The sequence below is a fragment of the Alternaria arbusti genome (assembly GCF_024043155.1).
Source record: "Alternaria arbusti strain BMP 1465 chromosome Unknown scaffold_21, whole genome shotgun sequence".
In the NCBI taxonomy this organism is placed as follows: domain Eukaryota; kingdom Fungi; phylum Ascomycota; class Dothideomycetes; order Pleosporales; family Pleosporaceae; genus Alternaria; species Alternaria arbusti.
The window spans coordinates 387,546-404,872 of NW_026249961.1; the positions used below are offsets into that span (position 1 = coordinate 387,546).

The window sequence follows — 17,327 nt, forward strand, 5'->3', positions numbered from 1 at the left end:
TAACATGCCGCGTGTAATGGTTTCTTTCGTTTATAGACGCCAGTCAAGGCAATGAAAGCCCTCCAAGAGCAGACCCGTGCGAGCTCAACCACTGCGGCGCCCTCTACCCCTGAAAGCGACAGTTCGCAGCCGCTCATCCCCAGAACGCACAACCCCAAGGTGGAAGAGTATAACGAAAATATGACCGGGCGCGGCAAAAGTGAGGGGGAGTCCCTACGAAACAGTCGAGACCGTCCTAACTTTGTCCAAGATCCACGGCGTACGGAACCTCAATGTCCTACGATACCGGATGACCGTCCCCCACATCCCCATTCAGATTCATTCTTTGGTAGTCCTCAAATCACATCAGGTCCAGCGTATTCTGGGTATGGCCAAGCTCCTGAGCCTGGTGCCTACGGTGCAACGCCTTTCCCTACAACACAGCCATATACGCAAGATTCCACAGCTTTCTTCCTCCCTCAGCCAAGTTCAGGAGGCCAATTCGAAGACCAAATCAGGTCTCGAAAGCCGAATCGACCGGAGAACATGTCGAAGTCGCCAGGTCTGGTGCCGACTACCGTCGAATTACCTCAAGAGTCAAGTATGCGGTAAGTAACATTTCGAGAACATTTGCTCGGAAGGCATAATGACGACGCAGTAGTCCAATGTCAGGTATGTCGACAGAAGAGACGCCAGAGCCTCGAGGCGAGTTCCCTAGTACACCTGCGTCTAATCAGTTTACCACGTTGGAGGAAGAATACGCAGCCCTATATCACCAGCGTCATGACATTGGTATGCGAATGGAGGAGATAAAGAGAAGCTTTACTGCGGAGGAGTACACTGCTTTGATGGCAAAGCTGGATCCGCAGAAACTTCCGACGCTCAAGCCATGGTCTGATACTACTAATGGTTGAGCGAACGGGGTGAAATTCAGTCTGAAAAAGCTACAAGGTCATTCCCACAGCAGCCTTTGAGGGGCCGAGTCCATCAAAGAATCTACAGTCTATGTCGTACTCAATCCGTATCGATGTGAACGAAGGCTGCGCTCGATATCTAGGGAGCGCCTGTCTCTGCGCGCGTGTGTTTAAGATATTTCATTAGCCGTTAAATACAGATAAGATTGATCGTAGCACTCCGGATGAGAGACTGCTGAAGCTCTTGTATCGCTACTTCGATTGATACTTGGATGGCGCGCCCTGATTACGACGAGGATGCAAGCCGTCCCTGAGACCCCTAATCACTACAAGCGAGATGGTCCAAGCTCAATCCCGCGGCGGCGTGGTGGGTGGAGCTCCGAGCATCAACACGCCGAAGCCAGCCAATTCCCTGCCGACAACCGCTGTCCCCTTCCACGTCGCTGCCATGCTCTCTGGAATTCTCATCTTCAACCAAAAAGGTGAGAACCTCATCTTTCGCGCCTTCCGCAACGACTGCCGCCCGCGACTTGCCGATGTCTTCCGCATTCAGGTCATCTCCAACGCCCAAGTACGCTCGCCCATCCTCACCCTTGGCTCCACCACCTTTAGCCATGTCAAACACGAGAACATATACCTGGTCGCCGTGACCAAGAGCAATGCCAATGCGGCGCTCGTCTTTGAGTTTCTGTACCGTTTGGTGGGATTGGGAAAGGCTTACTTCGGCAAGTTCGACGAGGAGGCCGTGAAGAACAACTTCGTACTGGTCTATGAGCTACTGGACGAGATTCTGGATTTTGGATACCCACAGAATACAGAGACAGACACGTTGAAGATGTACATTACAACTGAAGGTGTCAAGTCGGAAAGGGCAATGGTAAGTCACGTCGAGCCATCGAGCGCGACCAGAACAACAACAGCTGACAATATCACAGGAGGACTCCTCGAAGATTACAATGCAGGCAACTGGTGCCCTTTCCTGGCGGCGGGCCGACATCAAGTACCGCAAGAACGAAGCCTTCGTCGATGTTATCGAGGACGTCAACCTGCTCATGTCCGCGACGGGGACAGTACTGCGAGCCGACGTGAACGGACAGATCATAATGCGCGCATATCTCTCGGGCACACCCGAGTGCAAGTTCGGTCTCAACGACCGACTAACGCTGGGCGAAGATCATCTACAACAACCGTCTGGAAACAAGGCAGGCGCGAAGGCTACAAGAGCGGCAGCGGGAAGTGTGACGTTGGAAGACTGTCAATTCCATCAATGCGTGAAGCTGGGCAAGTTCGATGCGGACAGGATAATATCCTTTGTTCCGCCCGACGGCGAGTTCGAGCTGATGCGCTACCGAGCGACGGAGAACGTAAACCTGCCTTTCAAGGTGCACGCCATTGTCAACGAAGTTGGCAAGACCAAGGTCGAATACAGCATCGCCATTCGCGCCAACTATGGCTCCAAACTTTTTGCGACAAATGTTGTCGTGCGGATACCAACACCCCTCAACACGGCGCGCATTACCGAGCGGACGTCACAAGGCAAAGCCAAGTACGAACCGGAGCACAACAACATCGTCTGGAAGATACCGAGATTCACAGGGCAAAGCGAGTTTGTGCTGAGTGCTGAGGCCAGCCTGACCAGCATGACCAACCAGAAGGCGTGGTCCCGACCACCGCTCAATCTGAGCTTCTCTTTGTTGATGTTCACCAGTTCGGGGCTACTTGTGCGATACTTGAAGGTGTTTGAGAAGAGCAACTACAGCAGTGTAAAGTGGGTGCGTTACATGACGAGAGCGGGTAATTATGAGATAAGGTATGTTTCTCCTGCTCCACCACTCGATCACACCCATCTCACGTATATCTACCAGGTTTTGAGCATTATTATTCTGTACATTAGCCTGGATTTACACAGGTATTATTGCATTGCAGGCGTCATTGAGCCACTAAAGATATCCTTGAGCACAATGAAAGTACAACATCAGCTTTTCGAGTATCGTTCCATCCGTGACCAGAAGCTCAGGCTGATCGTTAAACGGACCAGCCACGGTTCTCTAAGCTTTGATAACCTTTCTACCGTCTTCACCTCCGACACCACGTCCCATAGAGTCCATCTTGAAACGGAGTCCTTTGTTTCATCACGTGTGAATAATGGTAAGGATGAGTTCCCTTCGAAGCATTGAAGAGGCTAAGCTAAATCGTTCATTGATGCGGCTTCCATGCCGGGTCTCATTTGGACTAGCGCGGGTTCAGTGTGGTCTCTCCTCCAGATAGTCCTGCATGCAACCTTGACTGCGTCGCATTGCGACTTCCTCTTTTCTCTTATTCCCGATTCCTAAACCGCATAGGTATCAGCGCGCCTTCTGCAGACTCTAGACATTAACAAAGTCGGAGAAGTGTGCGATGACATCGCCGGCAACGTGTCGCCGCAAGCAGCTCGTGCTTATTGACGCGATACTCGAACGAAAGAGGGTCCACTTACTTGTTAGCATATCTGATCTCACCAGCATATGGCTAGGAATCGCGAAGCTAGCAGTGCGTTGCGTAGCGGTACAGGTCAGAAAGTACGAACCTATCTATATTAGCAGACAGGCTGGAGGACTATGCAGCTTGCAAGGATTGTTGTCGTATCATAACGCTTGACATGCCGACCCCTCATGCTGTGCCGCAGCCACAATCTCATCTCAGCTGCTGATCAGCTGTCATGTGAGTGGCAAGAGGGCATCTGTCATGTCAGTGGAAAATCCCTGCCAGACACCGGCACATTCACAAAACAACTCTATTGTTCTTCCCACTTTTGAACCAGCATTACTGTCGCTTCTCTATGGAGGGTGTGGCTGCCTTCTCGTTGGCGTGCAATGTTATACAAATTGCCGAACTCTCTCGAAAGATCATCGCAACCGCGAAGGAGATCCAAACTTCTCGCAACGGCTTACCCAAAGACCACGAAGATCTACGTGCAGCTGTGGAGATCCTACGTCGAGATGTTGCGGACCTGCAGCAAAACTACAACGGCGATATCCTCCAGAGTCTTGCTGTTCAAAGCGAGGTCGCTATAAACGAGCACATAGCCCTCTTGGATTCGCTTCGACTGAAAGGACCCCGAACCTTCCTTCGTGCCTCGGCTGTAGCATTCAAAGCATGGCGCAAGCAGCGCCAGCTGTACGAGTCTCAGGCGAAAGTTGACCAACTATCAGAAGAGCTCAAGACACACATTGTCACGACCCGTATCCCGAACATAGATCGCAATGTGGATTACCTTGGCGATAAATTAGCGTCACACAATCTCTCGATAGATCATGATATGAAGATCATCGAGCAGCACCTGAACAGGGTTTATAAAGTAACTGAAAACAACTCGTACACCGCGAATGCTACATCAGAGCTCGTTAGAGAGTTACAGCGATGGCTCAAAGATTAACAAGGAGCCCAGGCGAATAGGCAGTGTCTATACGCACTCTACTTCCCAGAAATCCGGAGTAGAGCCGATCAAGTAAAGCGAGCGCATGAGGACACGTTTGGTTGGATATTCGATGGGGCTGGTGACCTGTCTGAATCTATTCACAAGAGCAAGTTCAAGAAATGGTTACGGCTGGACGATCCTAGCAGAAACGTGTTTTGGGTGTACGGGAAACCTGGCGCTGGGAAAAGTACTTTGATCAAGGTATGTTTATGAACATATCGAACGTCCGGTTCGTACACTAACTTCCCATACTCGCATCGTTCAGTTCATTGCTACTCACCCGGATATGAGATTGCACTGTCAATCCTGGCTGGGATCGCGCTCATTGCTTGTCATCGACTGTTACCTCTGGAGGCAAGGAACGATTCTGCAACGGTCATTCAGGGGATTGTTGCAATCAATACTCTACCAGGCTCTTAAGGAATGCCCTCAGCTCGTTCCAAAAGTCTTCCCCCGACGCGAATGGACGCACGCCGGAACAGATTTTCGATTTCCACAGGACATTCTGTGGAGCAGTTTTCAGGATCTTTTGAACTTGGCGCCGAGCTTCAACATCTTCCTGCTGTTCATCATCGATGGTCTCGACGAATTTGACGACCGTGTAGAGGTACTCAACAGTTCGGCACCGGATGTACAGGACTTGCTACGTCTGCTTCGCGCTATACAGGCATGTCCCTCAGCAAAGCTTTGCGTAGCTAGTCTGCCCCTAAATGAGTTTGAGATTCATTTGGGAAAGGATAGAGACTTCTGCATACCCGTACACGACTTGACCTCAAGGGACATCAGAACGTATACCGAAGATACACTGAGCAAACACCCTGCGTTTGCGCAACTCGTATTACAGGATTCTGGCTATGCAAACCTCATCGCAGATATCACCTCCGCTGCAGAAGGAGTTTTCCTAAGGGTCTACCTCGCATGCAATTCTTTGTTTAACGGATTGACTAACGCGGACCGGGTTTCTGACCTCCAAGGGCGGCTGATGCGTCTTCCCCGCGAATTGGATGAAATGTACATGCACATACTGTCAACTATTGAGCCTGAGTATCGCAGAAACACCGCCCGCTCACTCTTACTATGCACAATTCCCGAACAGCAGACACTCCTTACACACCATTACTTGGACGATGAAAGTCGCAAACAGATATTAGATGCCCCGAGCCTTCAACAGTTCATGAACGGTGAAGACATGGTATTGTTTGCGGCCACAGTTCGTAGAAGATTCCACGCGCGCAGTAGAGGGCTGTTAGAATTCAGGGCCCGATGGGACCATCAGAGCGATGAGTTTCGTGGAGTCCAGCACGAGATGTCAAAGCTGAGAAACGAATGTGTCGGACTAGCACACAGATCTATGGCAGAACTCCTTGACAGAAATGATATGAGACACCAGATCACGACCGAAGCCGGTATGGCATTCGAAATGCCTGAGCTTTATGCCCAAGCATTGATGGCCACTCTCAAGGCGGAGGTATCTATCGCATGGACGCTTCGTTCGATTCAAGATAGCGGCATTCACTTCGGGAAGAAAGATTCAAATGATGTGGAAAGAAATATCCGCGCTCTACTGCACAAGTTAGTGCCAATTATGGAACAGGCAGAGGAAGAGCAGATGAAAGCACACTGGTCCAAACTTGACGATTTCCTCAATTTCCCACTCGCACAGGAGATGAATCTCTAGGCTATCATCATGAGCTCTGTCTCTAAAGAGTTCAATCCCGACATTTTCGCCGTGGCTGTCGCCTATTCAGCACCCAAGTATGTGTCGCTTATGTTGCGGCAGAATCCGGACCTGGCCACGGACAAAACAAAAGCCTGGCCACCTCTGCTAGTATCTCTACTTTTGAGTTTTCCGACGGACCCGTCAAGGTATCGAAATTACCAAGTGATGAGAATGCTACTCGAGCATGGCGCTGATCTAAATGAACCTTTTCAAGGCACAACCCCGTGGAGGTGCTTTTTGGAAAACTCACTCGTTTCGTATCTCTTCGATCCTTACCAGTGGCAAGATATATTCAATCGTACGATAGCTCTGCTCGTTCAGTATGGAGCCGATATACATGTAACTTGGGATTGGCTTGGCTATACTATGAGCGAGCGAATTGAGAAGGTTGATCGAATCGTTCCTTCATTCACAGGTTCTGGAACGGGCTATCAACAGGAAGTACCAGATCGAGCGACTGTAACTTTCCAACTTAGCGCTGCCGCAGTTTTATTTCATCTAATGACAGGGGTTGGATGTTCAGAGAGAGAAAACACACCGGCACCAGAGTGGCTACCATCAGTACCTGAGCAAGAGCAGGTTGTAATGGTACTACTTGCGCACAGCAAATACGGTTTACGAGATGGCAGGGGAGAGAGGCGCAATAAACTTGCCCTGACAACATGATGTTTACTTTCGAATCGCGCGAATCAAGGTTGGCGTCGCGTCTGAATCAAACTGAGTTGGATGGGAGGAGACGATGTTCGAAGCGACGATGTGGTTCCTGATAGTCAACTTTTCGAACGGGCTTGTAGTCTATTCAATACATGTACAGGCTGTAAAAGCTTTCACGATTCAGCACAGTTTGTAGCAGATGCAGTACGGTATGAAGATACTGCTGGCAAGTCGGTATGCATGTGCATGCTATACGCTATATGATAAGTATCGAATTTCACAGTCTTCACAGCACCTTCGCCTATAAGAGCTGGGGAGTAGAATCTAAACCCCCAGTTCTAGGATCTTGCCGCGTCAATACGTGGCTGTAGCATATGGACTGTAGAGCACGGTGAAGACGGGTTCAATTGGGTAATGACTCAACAACCCAACGATATACGTGTTAGTACACAGATAGATTGACATGGCGGTTCTAACAGCTGTTGTACCCTTGGTAGTAGCTTGTGTGGCTTCACGGCATGGTTGCAGGGTTACGCTGACAAATTCTTTCATAGCCTGCCTAACTTCAATACAGCACGCCCTTTGTACTCCTAACCTCACCCTCCCACTGCTTCACCACGGTTGTCGCATGCCTGATAGCGACTGCAAGCGCCTTGAAGGCACTCTCTGCCCTGTGGTGATCGTTGTCACCGCGTATGCAGTCAACGTGGAGGGTGGTGCCCGACGCCTGCGCAAAGCTTTGGAGGCAGTGCGGGATCATCTCGCAGCTCAAATCGCCAATCTTCTCCCGCTTAAGACCCAAATCAATGATGCTATATGGCCTGTTCGACAGGTCGATGACAGCCCGTGACAGCGCCTCGTCGAGCGGTGCGTATGCGTGTCCAAAGCGGGCCAGACCCGTGCTTCCCTGCAGCGCATTCTTGAAGGCTGTGCCTAGCGCCAAGAAGGTGTCTTCGCTCGTGTGGTGGTCGTCAATGTGCAGGTCGCCCTTGCACCGTATGCGCAGACTCCAGCCGGCGTGCTTGGCCATGGCGTGGATCATGTGGTCGAGGAAGCCAATGCCGGTGTCGACAGAAATCTCCTGAGATGTCGACTTCTGGGTAGCGTGGTCCTTGTCTACCTTCTCGCCATCGCCATTGAGACTCTTCTTGTCGTAGGCTGCCCAGAAGTCGCTGTGCTCGTAGGGTGAGAGGTCGCCGCCATCGATGTTTATCGAGACTTGGATCTTCGTCTCGTTCGTATCGCGGTTGAGGCAGCAGGCGCGCGGCATGGTGACGATCGTGTGCGTAAGGTTGATCTCGGCTGGCTTCCGGGGGGGTGTTGGGAGCTTGTAGAGCGGTCAATGATGGTGGTAAAGTCGAGGGACAAAAAGTTGAAGCGGATGCAGAGGGGCTTCCCCACGCCCCACGTCATGGCGCCAAGCAATATAGGGCTGGAAAAGTCTGGCCAACCAACGAATCGCCGAACCAAAGTCCGCCCCAAAATTTTGATATCGCAAAGTCACGTCTCGAACACAGGATCGTCATTCAGACGCAGTCACATAAACGCATTATCTCTCAACCGACATCGGCTATTCATTAACTTAAGAGCAAGGAACAAGGCCAAAATGCCAGGCGCAACAGAAGAACCCACGCAGGTCCCAATCTTGGATCCTACCTCCGAGAACAACGAGGAGATTGATCCGGCGATCGATCGCGACAGGATCAGAGTCGTACGTACGATCTGAATGATATAGAAAAACGCGTATCTAATTTGCCCTAGCTGTCCGGTGCGACAGAGACGGCAGCATCTTTCCAGTTTGATGGCGAGGACCACACGCTAGGCAACGCGCTGAGATACATCATCCACAAAAAGTAAGCCAAACGTCTCGGCGCATAGATGAGTAAACAGCTAATGGCTCGATAGCCCCGATGTCGAGTTCTGTGGTTACTCCATTCCGCATCCTTCAGAAGCCAAGATGAACTTGCGCATCCAGACATACGGTAGGTCATGCATGCGAAGCTACGTTAATCTGGCAACTAACACTTAACTAGATGGCGTCAGCGTATACACCGTGCTGGAGAAGGGCCTTGAAGACCTCATGGCCATGTGTGATGTCGTCGAGCAGAAGTTCACAATTGCACGCGATGACTTTGTGAACAAGATGGAAGAGTAGGGCCGTAACGCGCCTATAGTTACGAAATTATTGCATTGCTGGCGTTCAAGGATAGCATGATCAACTGGCGAAAGGAAAGGAAAATGGTATTGTCTTCAGCTATATACACCGAATTTTGTTCTTGGTTGTCCCCGGACATTGGTAGTAATGGACAAATCAGTTCCGACCCTATACACGCCTATTAGCATATGATTCCGCGAGAGTATTGACGCAAAGAGTAAGCGTACCTCCAAGAAGCCGTTGATGAAGTTGCTTGGTAGCCGGGCCTTGGGATCCTCTTCCGCGCGGAAGTATTTGAGAACGTGTGACAGTTGTTTCCAGAAGTTGAGTGTTTCCTGTACGAATATCAGTACATTCCCCACTTTCAAAGCGTGTTGGTCCGTGGTGTACCTGGAACTCCTGATGACTGTTGAACAGCAGCACATCTACTGTTTTGAGTTGATTCACGTATCGATGCCGCTCGAATTCCTGCCGCATTTTCGTTCGAAGCGTGGATACGGGCATGTTCAGCGAGTACATGGTCTGGATTTCGGGAGCCTGTAAGGTCATTGTCAGCCCAGGTTCCACGTCCTGCTGCCCGCTTCTCCGCATCCCATGCTTTCCCTCCCTCGTTCCAGCTCTTCCCGTACACATGCTGTCCCCAGGCCCCGAATTCCTCCCAAGGACTTGTAAATTCATGGAGTCAACATACCGACCGCAGCCAGTCCCGGTAGCTGTGAATGACCCTCTTCTTCGCATCAGTCCAGTTGACCGCTGTGTCAGCATTAGCTTTTCCACTCCTCCAATGTTCCTTGATCGTGTTCGACTAACAGGAGCGCGTGCGCTGAGCGAGGTAGGTGGGGTTGATGACCATGTTGGCGGTGTTGGGGAGCTTCCAGTCGTCTCGAAGCCGGAGCTGGAGTGACGATGCGGCTCGCGGGAGTGGAATGCCAAGGCCTGGCGTTAGCGCGGATTTTACTCCCGGCGCAGTCGCGAAGTTATCGAAGGCTTCTCTCTCGAAACCACGAATACCCTCAACGTCTTTGCAGCATACTCCAAGCTCGAACGCATCTGTCGCCATAATCGACATTCTACCTCGCGCCAAATTCGCAGATTTCGGCCTGCTACAACCAGCCCAGCCATGCCTCCAGTCCGTACCGCACGCGCTTCGCGCAAGGCCCCGCCGGAGGGCTTCGATGACATCGAGGATACCCTCCTAGAATTCCAGAACAAGATGAAGGACGCCGAGAACGCATCGCACGAGGGCAAGAAGAAGTACGAAATGACGTGGCCCATCTTCCAAATCACCCACCAACGCTCGCGCTACATCTACGACCTATACTACGAGAAGGAGGCCATCAGCAAGCAGCTCTACGACTATTTGCTTAAGAACGGCTATGCAGATGCCATGTTGATCGCCAAGTGGAAGAAGCAAGGCTATGAGAAGGTAAGTCAATTCTACACAGGCAACCTCCTAGCTCGAATCAAACTAACTCGCGAGTAGCTATGCTGCACGCGCTGCATCCAGACCAAGGAGACAAACTTCCGCTCGACCTGCATTTGCCGTGTCCCCAGGGATCAGCTCAAGGAGAACCAGGAGATTCAATGCGTGAACTGCGGCTGCAGAGGGTGCGCCTCCAGCGACTGAGCAGTATGACGAGGAGCAACTGCGAGGACAGACCCATACTCTGATCAATAGCGATAGACGCTGTCTACACTCTACGAATACTGCCAGGGAGGATGCAAAGAAGCGCAATCAAGCGCGCGCGACAGAACCAGGCGCAGTCAGCAGGTAGACTGCTACAAGATACTGAAGTTGGCTGCTCATATCGAATGGGCCGCCAAGATGAGTTTGAGAACACGGTCACAACAAAAGCATAGGGTGTGTCTATTGACCGGAACATAATAATTCAAATGTTAACTTGTATACAGAGAAAAGTGAGTGAATGATGGTGTCCCCAACCTGGACGCCTGCAACCTGTGGGTATACTTGAACCATTACGCAAGTCGTCCAGTCGTAAGGGAAGACCCAGTCTATGTTTGATATCCGCCTGCCCGCAATCTATTAACCAAAACGCCACTCCAGCAACTCAGAAGGCCGAGCTTGCGTCGCTCATCCGCTTGTAATTGGAATTGGTACTACGTTGTGATGATCTCCGGCTCATATCCCGGCCAAATCGCGATTCCGGTAGGGAATCTAAAATGCCCTGTCGCCGAACCCAAGCTGTCGGTGGTGGAGAGGGCCATAGTTCTGATATCTCGGATCCCAAACTCCTCCTGGCCAATTCGCTGTGTGTCAGTCGGAATGGGCTAGCCCCATCAATTGGCGAGTCTCGACCGGAGCGACCCTTCTCCGATATGCTGCGCGCGGGTGTCTTTGGTGTCGCGCCATCATCCTCTTGGTCTTGATTCACCATTCGAATGTACTCTCTGCTTTGACCGAGAACCTGGGCTTCTCTGTGCCGGCCGTCAGAGACATGAGTGCTGAATGCGGACATGTTGAAAATCTTGCTTCCTCTTCGGGTGCTGTCTAATGACGGCAAACGTATCATGTAGTCTTTCTCTGGGGCCGGAGGAGGTGTTTGCAGAGTTTGCCTCGCTTTCCGCGCTTTTCGTCTGCGCCACCAGAATGCGGTGAAGATACATACCGCACAAAAGGCGATCATGACGGGTATCATTCCAAGGCCAATTTTTGTCCCGAGAGTCATTCCTGGTCCCCCTCGTGCTATTGAGTGTGCAGACGGTGTTTCGTTTTTCATGGCCGATGGGACCGCTGGCGGCGGCGGCGGCAGTGGTGGTGTCGACGAGTCTACGACGAGTGCTCTTGGTAACGATGCTGACTGCGCTGAAGGGTGCGTGGGCCTTGTGCTTGGAGTGTTGGGTTCGAGATTTGACATTACTGGACTTGCTGTATTTGCGCGTGCCCATACATGGGGAATATTAATGATAGGACTCATGTTGGGTGTCGATGTGTGTTGGATAAAACGAAGTAAAGAAATGTTTCTAGGTGTGGTAAAGAACGAAGGTAGAAGAAATGGCCATGCTATGTCCAATATCTTTTTTTAGTGAGTGAATTAGTGATGCCGACGAGGTGTCTCTATCATCGCATGTCGAACGCAAACCTGAAACCAAGCAGATAAAGGTGCCTTTGTAGAATACAATGGAAGCACGGTCAAGCACCGCCTACCGTGCTTTCGAAGACAATCACCACACTGACCACGGGATGATTATCGATTTGCGCGTTCCGCTTGGTCCCCCGGTGGTCTATGATGAGACGCAATTTATCCCGACCATAGTCGTACGGCACTGAATTCGGATGCAACTGCTACTTGCCCAGGTGGTGAAGCCAATGACTGCTGCGTCGTTCCTTACTATACCGGTAAGTACACAAGAGGGGTTCACACCTGCATTTTACAGCTCTTGGTACAGGCAGGATCAATACATCCATACGATAACACTTGCATCCGCATGAACATGACAACCTTGGAAGTCTTTCTTTTGCGCGCATAGATTCTCGTGAAGTACCGACTCCCCTCAGCACATGCGAACGTCTAAACCCAAACGAACAAATGCCATCATCCCGTTCATCTCTCATTTGCTCAGACAATCGCAAAGATGAGATCAACACGACTAACACGCTGATTGATATCAAATTGCCACATACTCGAAGAAGTCGGAAGGTCTAACAGTTCAACACCGATCCATGGATGGTTGGGATCTTGGAATGGCTAGCGTAATGCACTTGCGCTGTTTCTAGCGTCTCCTTGTTCTTCTTTCCAGCCTACCTCTCACAAGGCTGCTGAGCATGGCTTCTCAAACGCCCATATATACTCGACAGTCTTTTGTTCGTCGTTCTGGCAGAACAGCCGGAGAACATCTCCTCATGGTGTTTTTTTGCTGGCTGAAACACAACACAGAGATGATCCCCGAGCTTTCCCCACGTTTCTCGCCGCACCTGCGTGCACGAAGATAGAGAGCTGATATATATGCGCCCACACAGCGTGGAAAATGCCAGTCTTTTGGGGAGACGGAGCCCATGGCCCATCACTCGCTTTCAAAGCCAATCTGCGCGATAGCGAGATGTTGCTCTAGCAGACTACTCACGGCTAGTGTTCCTCCCTTCGGCCGCCCTTGTAGTAATCGCATCCTTGGGTCCTCTCTTTCATATTGTGCAACCATGAGTTCTAGACGCCACAAAGAGCTGCTCATCGAAGGTGGAGTCTGAAAAGCTATAAGCAAGCATACTTTCGACCGGTCACACAGGTTCTAGACGCAACCTTGGAAGCAGCATTCCACAGCTGTGATATGATGAGAAGGGATCGTCGCACTGTGGCAGAAAATCAGCTTCTGCGATGCTGTGTTCACGGCGCAAATCAGAAATGACGAGTATTATGTGCAGCAGCGTTCAGGTTATGTACTCTAGAGAGTATCGCTCTAAGATTTGTCTTACTGTACCCTTGGGAAGGCTACCTACCTATATGAAACCCGCCGACGTCAAATGCCATCATTGCTTTCAGTATCCCCATCCTCTATATTACCTTTCACGGACTTGTGATATCGATGGGCAAGGCTGCTAGGGCAGATTATCTTGAGACGCGATGAGTAGCCGGGACAGACACATGCTGTTTCAACGGAACATGACGACTTGTCGATTTCGGTGAACGATCACCTCGGTACCTAGGTAGTGACGCAATGTTGGCGAAACAGCCGCTTTCTGGCCAAGACATCACATCTGATGTTAGTAGCTATTTTGGAAAGATCAAACATAGCGGAACCTTGTCAAGATGTAGTTTACGCTACGCCACACATCCTGATACGCACGAGTGAGTGCTCACATATTAGGTTCTCAGTAAGCGATGCCTTGCCAACGCTGATGGCCACAGCCTGCAAAGAGTGGGTTGTACTGGGGCTCTCCCCATTCGTCATCCTCAATCTTAAGGGAGCAAGGCTGCCGCAACAAGACCGAAGCCGAGAGTGAGGCCAAGATGCCATGTCAAACAACTGGGGTCCGCTTGTTTCACAAGGCGCGTTCCAAGACTACCAACATTGGTATCGAACAAAGAGTGTACCGCCCGAGCGCATGGCTGGCATATAACAAGTAGAAGGCCTCGCAATCCAGAAACCTCATATTCGCCAAATCCAAAAAAAATCCACAATCATGATGTCCTTTACTTCTGAGAAAACGCCACTACTCCCTGTCGTCGAACGCACTCTTGACGCCTATGTCAGGAACATGGAACAGCGCCGTCGCGAAGGCATCGAGTACGCATTGCTGGTATCAACATTGCTGTTGACGGTCTTCCAATTCCTGGTACTTTACAGCGGCGACAGCCTCGTGCCCGTGGCTCTGGACAGCCGCTACTACGCCCTGTTGGCCCAGCTCGCGCGCGGCCTGCGCATGTCAATTCCAGCCAGCCTGCCCACAGCAGCCATCTTCTTCATTGTCGCGCCGTACCTGGTGCAGAAGGAGCGGGTTGTGATGACGCGGTACGCGATCCTCGTGTGTTATTTGATGGGGTCGACGCTGGGCGCGTTGCTGCTCTAGACGCGCAGGGGTTTTGACTCAACGTGGCTCGCGTGGGGATCGGCGGGCAGCGATAACGGCGGGAAAGCGCATCCTCCAACTTTTTGGGCAGCTTCCATCGCAAGACTCATTGGGCGCAGGACGTCAATTGAGTGAGTCAGACAAGACAAGGGATACAAAAAGATCATCAGGTATGTATGGTCCCAGCATTGGGCTCCCTCGACCGTTGCTGCCGCGAGAGTTCCTGTGTCATCGCAGTAGTCGCAAACAACGACTCAAGTGTCAACATAGCTAACATTGTCACACAGTGCAATTGATTGCTCATTACGTATCCCAAAATGCCCCTCACACGGCCCAACCCGCGATTCCTCGCCCGCACAAACCGTATCTTCACCTCGCAAATACGAACATACGCTGCACCGGGCGACGGCGTGATCCCACCTGCCAAGAAGAAGTATGTTCCGACTTCAGGCACATACCCGCTTGGATTCAAGGCTGGAAGTGCGCATGTTGGTGTCAAGGCGTCCAACACCCGCTTCGACGATCTTGCTCTCATCGCATCCGACACACCATGCGCGGGAGCGGCCGTCTTCACAACGAACAAGTTCCAAGCTGCTCCAGTCACAGTCAGCAGGGACATGCTGAAGAAGAGGAAGGGCGAGGGAATACGGGCTGTCGTAGTGAATTCAGGGTGCGCCAACGCAGTGACGGGACGTGGAGGTATTGAGGATGCTATATCCATGGGCCAAGAAACCGACAAGTGCTTCATACAAGACAAGAACGGGCAAGACGACCTGAAAGGAAGCCGGAGCATTGTCATGAGCACAGGTGTCATCGGCCAGCGCCTGCCCATTGACAAAATTACCTCGAAGATACCCACTGCATTCTACAATCTCGGAGACACGCACGAACACTGGCTAGGCACCGCACGTGCAATCTGTACAACCGACACATTCCCCAAGCTCGTCTCAAAGACATTTTCGTTACCGAGTACTCAACAAGAATACCACATTGCGGGTATGACTAAGGGCGCAGGCATGATCCATCCCAACATGGCCACGCTTCTAGGCATAATCTGCACAGACGCCCCCGTCGCCCCTTACCTGCTCCGTCAAGCACTTGTCGCCGCCATTGGAAAGTCCTTTAACAGCATTTCCATCGATGGTGACACGTCCACCAACGACACAGTTGCTATCCTAGCCAACGGTGCCGCCGGCGGACAGCCCATTACCTCGGCCGATTCCAAAGACTTTGCCGCTTTCCAAAAAGTCCTCACAGACTTCTCGATTGACCTGGCGAAACTGGTCGTCAGAGACGGCGAAGGTGCGACGAAATTTGTCACCATCAAGGTGACAAATGCCGCGTCGTACAAGGATGCTCACCGCGTAGCCTCGACCATTGCGCGCTCACCGCTCGTCAAGACAGCCCTGTACGGAAAGGACGCAAACTGGGGCCGTATCTTGTGCGCGACGGGTTACGCCGAAGGCGTTGACTCCGTTGTTCCCGAAGAGACGAGCGTTAGCTTTGTCCCCACGGACGGCAGTGAGGAGTTGAAGCTACTTGTCAAGGGCGAGCCGGAGCAAGTTGATGAGAACAGGGCAGCCAAGATTCTAGAGGCTGAGGATTTGGAGATCAAGGTCAGGTTGAGTGAGAAGGAAGGCGAGGAGGCTGTCTTCTGGACATGTGATTTCAGTCACGAGTATGTCACTATCAACGGTGATTACCGGACATGAGGAGATGTAGATAGGAAATTTTATTGAGCGATTCATCTATTACCGCAGCTGGAGTGTGCGTGCATCATGTTCCGTACTGTGGTTGCCCATGCCCAAGTTTTCTGCGGATCACGATCCTGTGAACTTTTGTCTGTCAATACCAAAGCCAAAATTCCAAAAACTGCCACATACGACCACAGGCAAAGGACTACTCCGGATCCCGTTCGCTCTCCACACGATAAACCTTTAACCGGCGAACTAGTAGTCAGGTGGGTGACCACTGGCGTATAATCGCTGTTGTATGTTTTTTGCACATGCTCAAGCTACTGGAGCCAACATAAGCTTACGCCTCTGCCTTTCCGGATCAACCCATAGTGCGCGAATCTAAAGGAGGTAAAGTATGCGCGATAAAGCTCGAAAGAGTATATCCTGCGAGAGTTGCCCTATGCGTACATCCGGCTCCCCTCAGAGTAGACAGACAGTCCAAGGTTCACACTGAAGCACGTACGTATATGCATACGAAGCCGTGTAACAGCGCAGACCACGTTGCTATGCGGCGTTACTTCTTTTTGCAACTCTGATTACTTCAACATTGCCGTGGGACGCTACGGGTATGTATGTACGAAGACCTGTACATACGACGCCTACATGGCGACCATGCATGCACGCATGTCCGCCCCGCCTCGCCATGCACGTTTAGTATTGGTTACCGCTGTCGATCGGGTAAGCGACTGTATACCGTTCCATGGAACGCCATCGCTCTGACCTACCGAGACTGCCGACATACGTGCCCTAGGGTCTAGCTGCGTGGTCCGTTTGTGGGGCAAGTACAGACTAGAGAGCTGCGTTGCGTATGCAGGTGCATTGACGATCGTGGCTAGTGTTCCGGATTTTGAGTAGGTGAACGGTAGACCGATGGACCGAGGGTACGCTATGCTTGCTGCATAGAGAGGGGAAGTAGAGTTCCTTTTTGCGGGAGGAGGGGCATTGTTGGGACGAATTGGCTTTCGTTGGGAGGGGGTTAGGAGAAGAGGGCATGGGAAAAGCAAAGGTCACGGAAAATTATCTCGACGCGAAGTACTAGTGTGTATGGGCAGTCCACGTATCGTGATTTGGTATATGAGTTCTGTTATTGGAGGCAGACTGGTCAGAAATATGCGAATGAAAATCAGATTGACGGAAGCGCATGTTTGTAACCGGTACCAAGTTAAGCAGCTCATGAACTGGGATGGA

At 51.3% G+C, this 17,327-nt stretch overlaps 7 protein-coding genes across 7 annotated transcripts; 5 read left to right on the plus strand and 2 right to left on the minus strand.

Moving 5' to 3' along the window:
- Positions 1-1,341: 1,341 nt before the first annotated feature.
- J4E86_010379 (uncharacterized protein) lies at positions 1,342-2,765 on the plus strand (the record flags this gene model as incomplete). Its single annotated transcript, XM_051450878.1, has 3 exons — positions 1,342-1,770; positions 1,829-2,703; positions 2,759-2,765. 3 exons carry the CDS (start codon positions 1,342-1,344, stop codon positions 2,763-2,765), a joined length of 1,311 nt encoding a protein of 436 aa, XP_051298071.1.
- Positions 2,766-3,711: 946 nt separating this feature from the next.
- On the plus strand, positions 3,712-6,028 carry J4E86_010380 (uncharacterized protein; the record flags this gene model as incomplete). The annotated part of the gene is made up of 4 exons (XM_051450879.1): positions 3,712-4,230; positions 4,321-4,551; positions 4,763-5,257; positions 5,495-6,028. The coding sequence occupies 4 exons, from the start codon at positions 3,712-3,714 to the stop codon at positions 6,026-6,028; spliced, it is 1,779 nt and encodes a 592-aa protein (XP_051298072.1).
- Positions 6,029-7,289: 1,261 nt separating this feature from the next.
- Positions 7,290-7,994, minus strand: J4E86_010381 (uncharacterized protein; the record flags this gene model as incomplete). The annotated part of the gene is made up of 1 exon (XM_051450880.1): positions 7,290-7,994. The coding sequence occupies one exon, from the start codon at positions 7,992-7,994 to the stop codon at positions 7,290-7,292; it is 705 nt and encodes a 234-aa protein (XP_051298073.1).
- A 336-nt stretch (positions 7,995-8,330) lies between these two features.
- On the plus strand, positions 8,331-8,879 carry RPC19 (RNA polymerase subunit AC19; the record flags this gene model as incomplete). The annotated part of the gene is made up of 4 exons (XM_051450881.1): positions 8,331-8,435; positions 8,486-8,577; positions 8,630-8,706; positions 8,758-8,879. 4 exons carry the CDS (start codon positions 8,331-8,333, stop codon positions 8,877-8,879), a joined length of 396 nt encoding a protein of 131 aa, XP_051298074.1.
- Positions 8,880-9,035: 156 nt separating this feature from the next.
- J4E86_010383 (uncharacterized protein) lies at positions 9,036-9,732 on the minus strand (the record flags this gene model as incomplete). Its single annotated transcript, XM_051450882.1, has 5 exons — positions 9,036-9,047; positions 9,107-9,214; positions 9,270-9,416; positions 9,571-9,632; positions 9,690-9,732. The coding sequence occupies 5 exons, from the start codon at positions 9,730-9,732 to the stop codon at positions 9,036-9,038; spliced, it is 372 nt and encodes a 123-aa protein (XP_051298075.1).
- Positions 9,733-9,999: 267 nt separating this feature from the next.
- On the plus strand, positions 10,000-10,506 carry J4E86_010384 (uncharacterized protein; the record flags this gene model as incomplete). The annotated part of the gene is made up of 2 exons (XM_051450883.1): positions 10,000-10,305; positions 10,387-10,506. 2 exons carry the CDS (start codon positions 10,000-10,002, stop codon positions 10,504-10,506), a joined length of 426 nt encoding a protein of 141 aa, XP_051298076.1.
- A 4,214-nt stretch (positions 10,507-14,720) lies between these two features.
- J4E86_010385 (uncharacterized protein) lies at positions 14,721-16,115 on the plus strand (the record flags this gene model as incomplete). The annotated part of the gene is made up of 1 exon (XM_051450884.1): positions 14,721-16,115. One exon carries the CDS (start codon positions 14,721-14,723, stop codon positions 16,113-16,115), a length of 1,395 nt encoding a protein of 464 aa, XP_051298077.1.
- Positions 16,116-17,327: the final 1,212 nt, after the last annotated feature.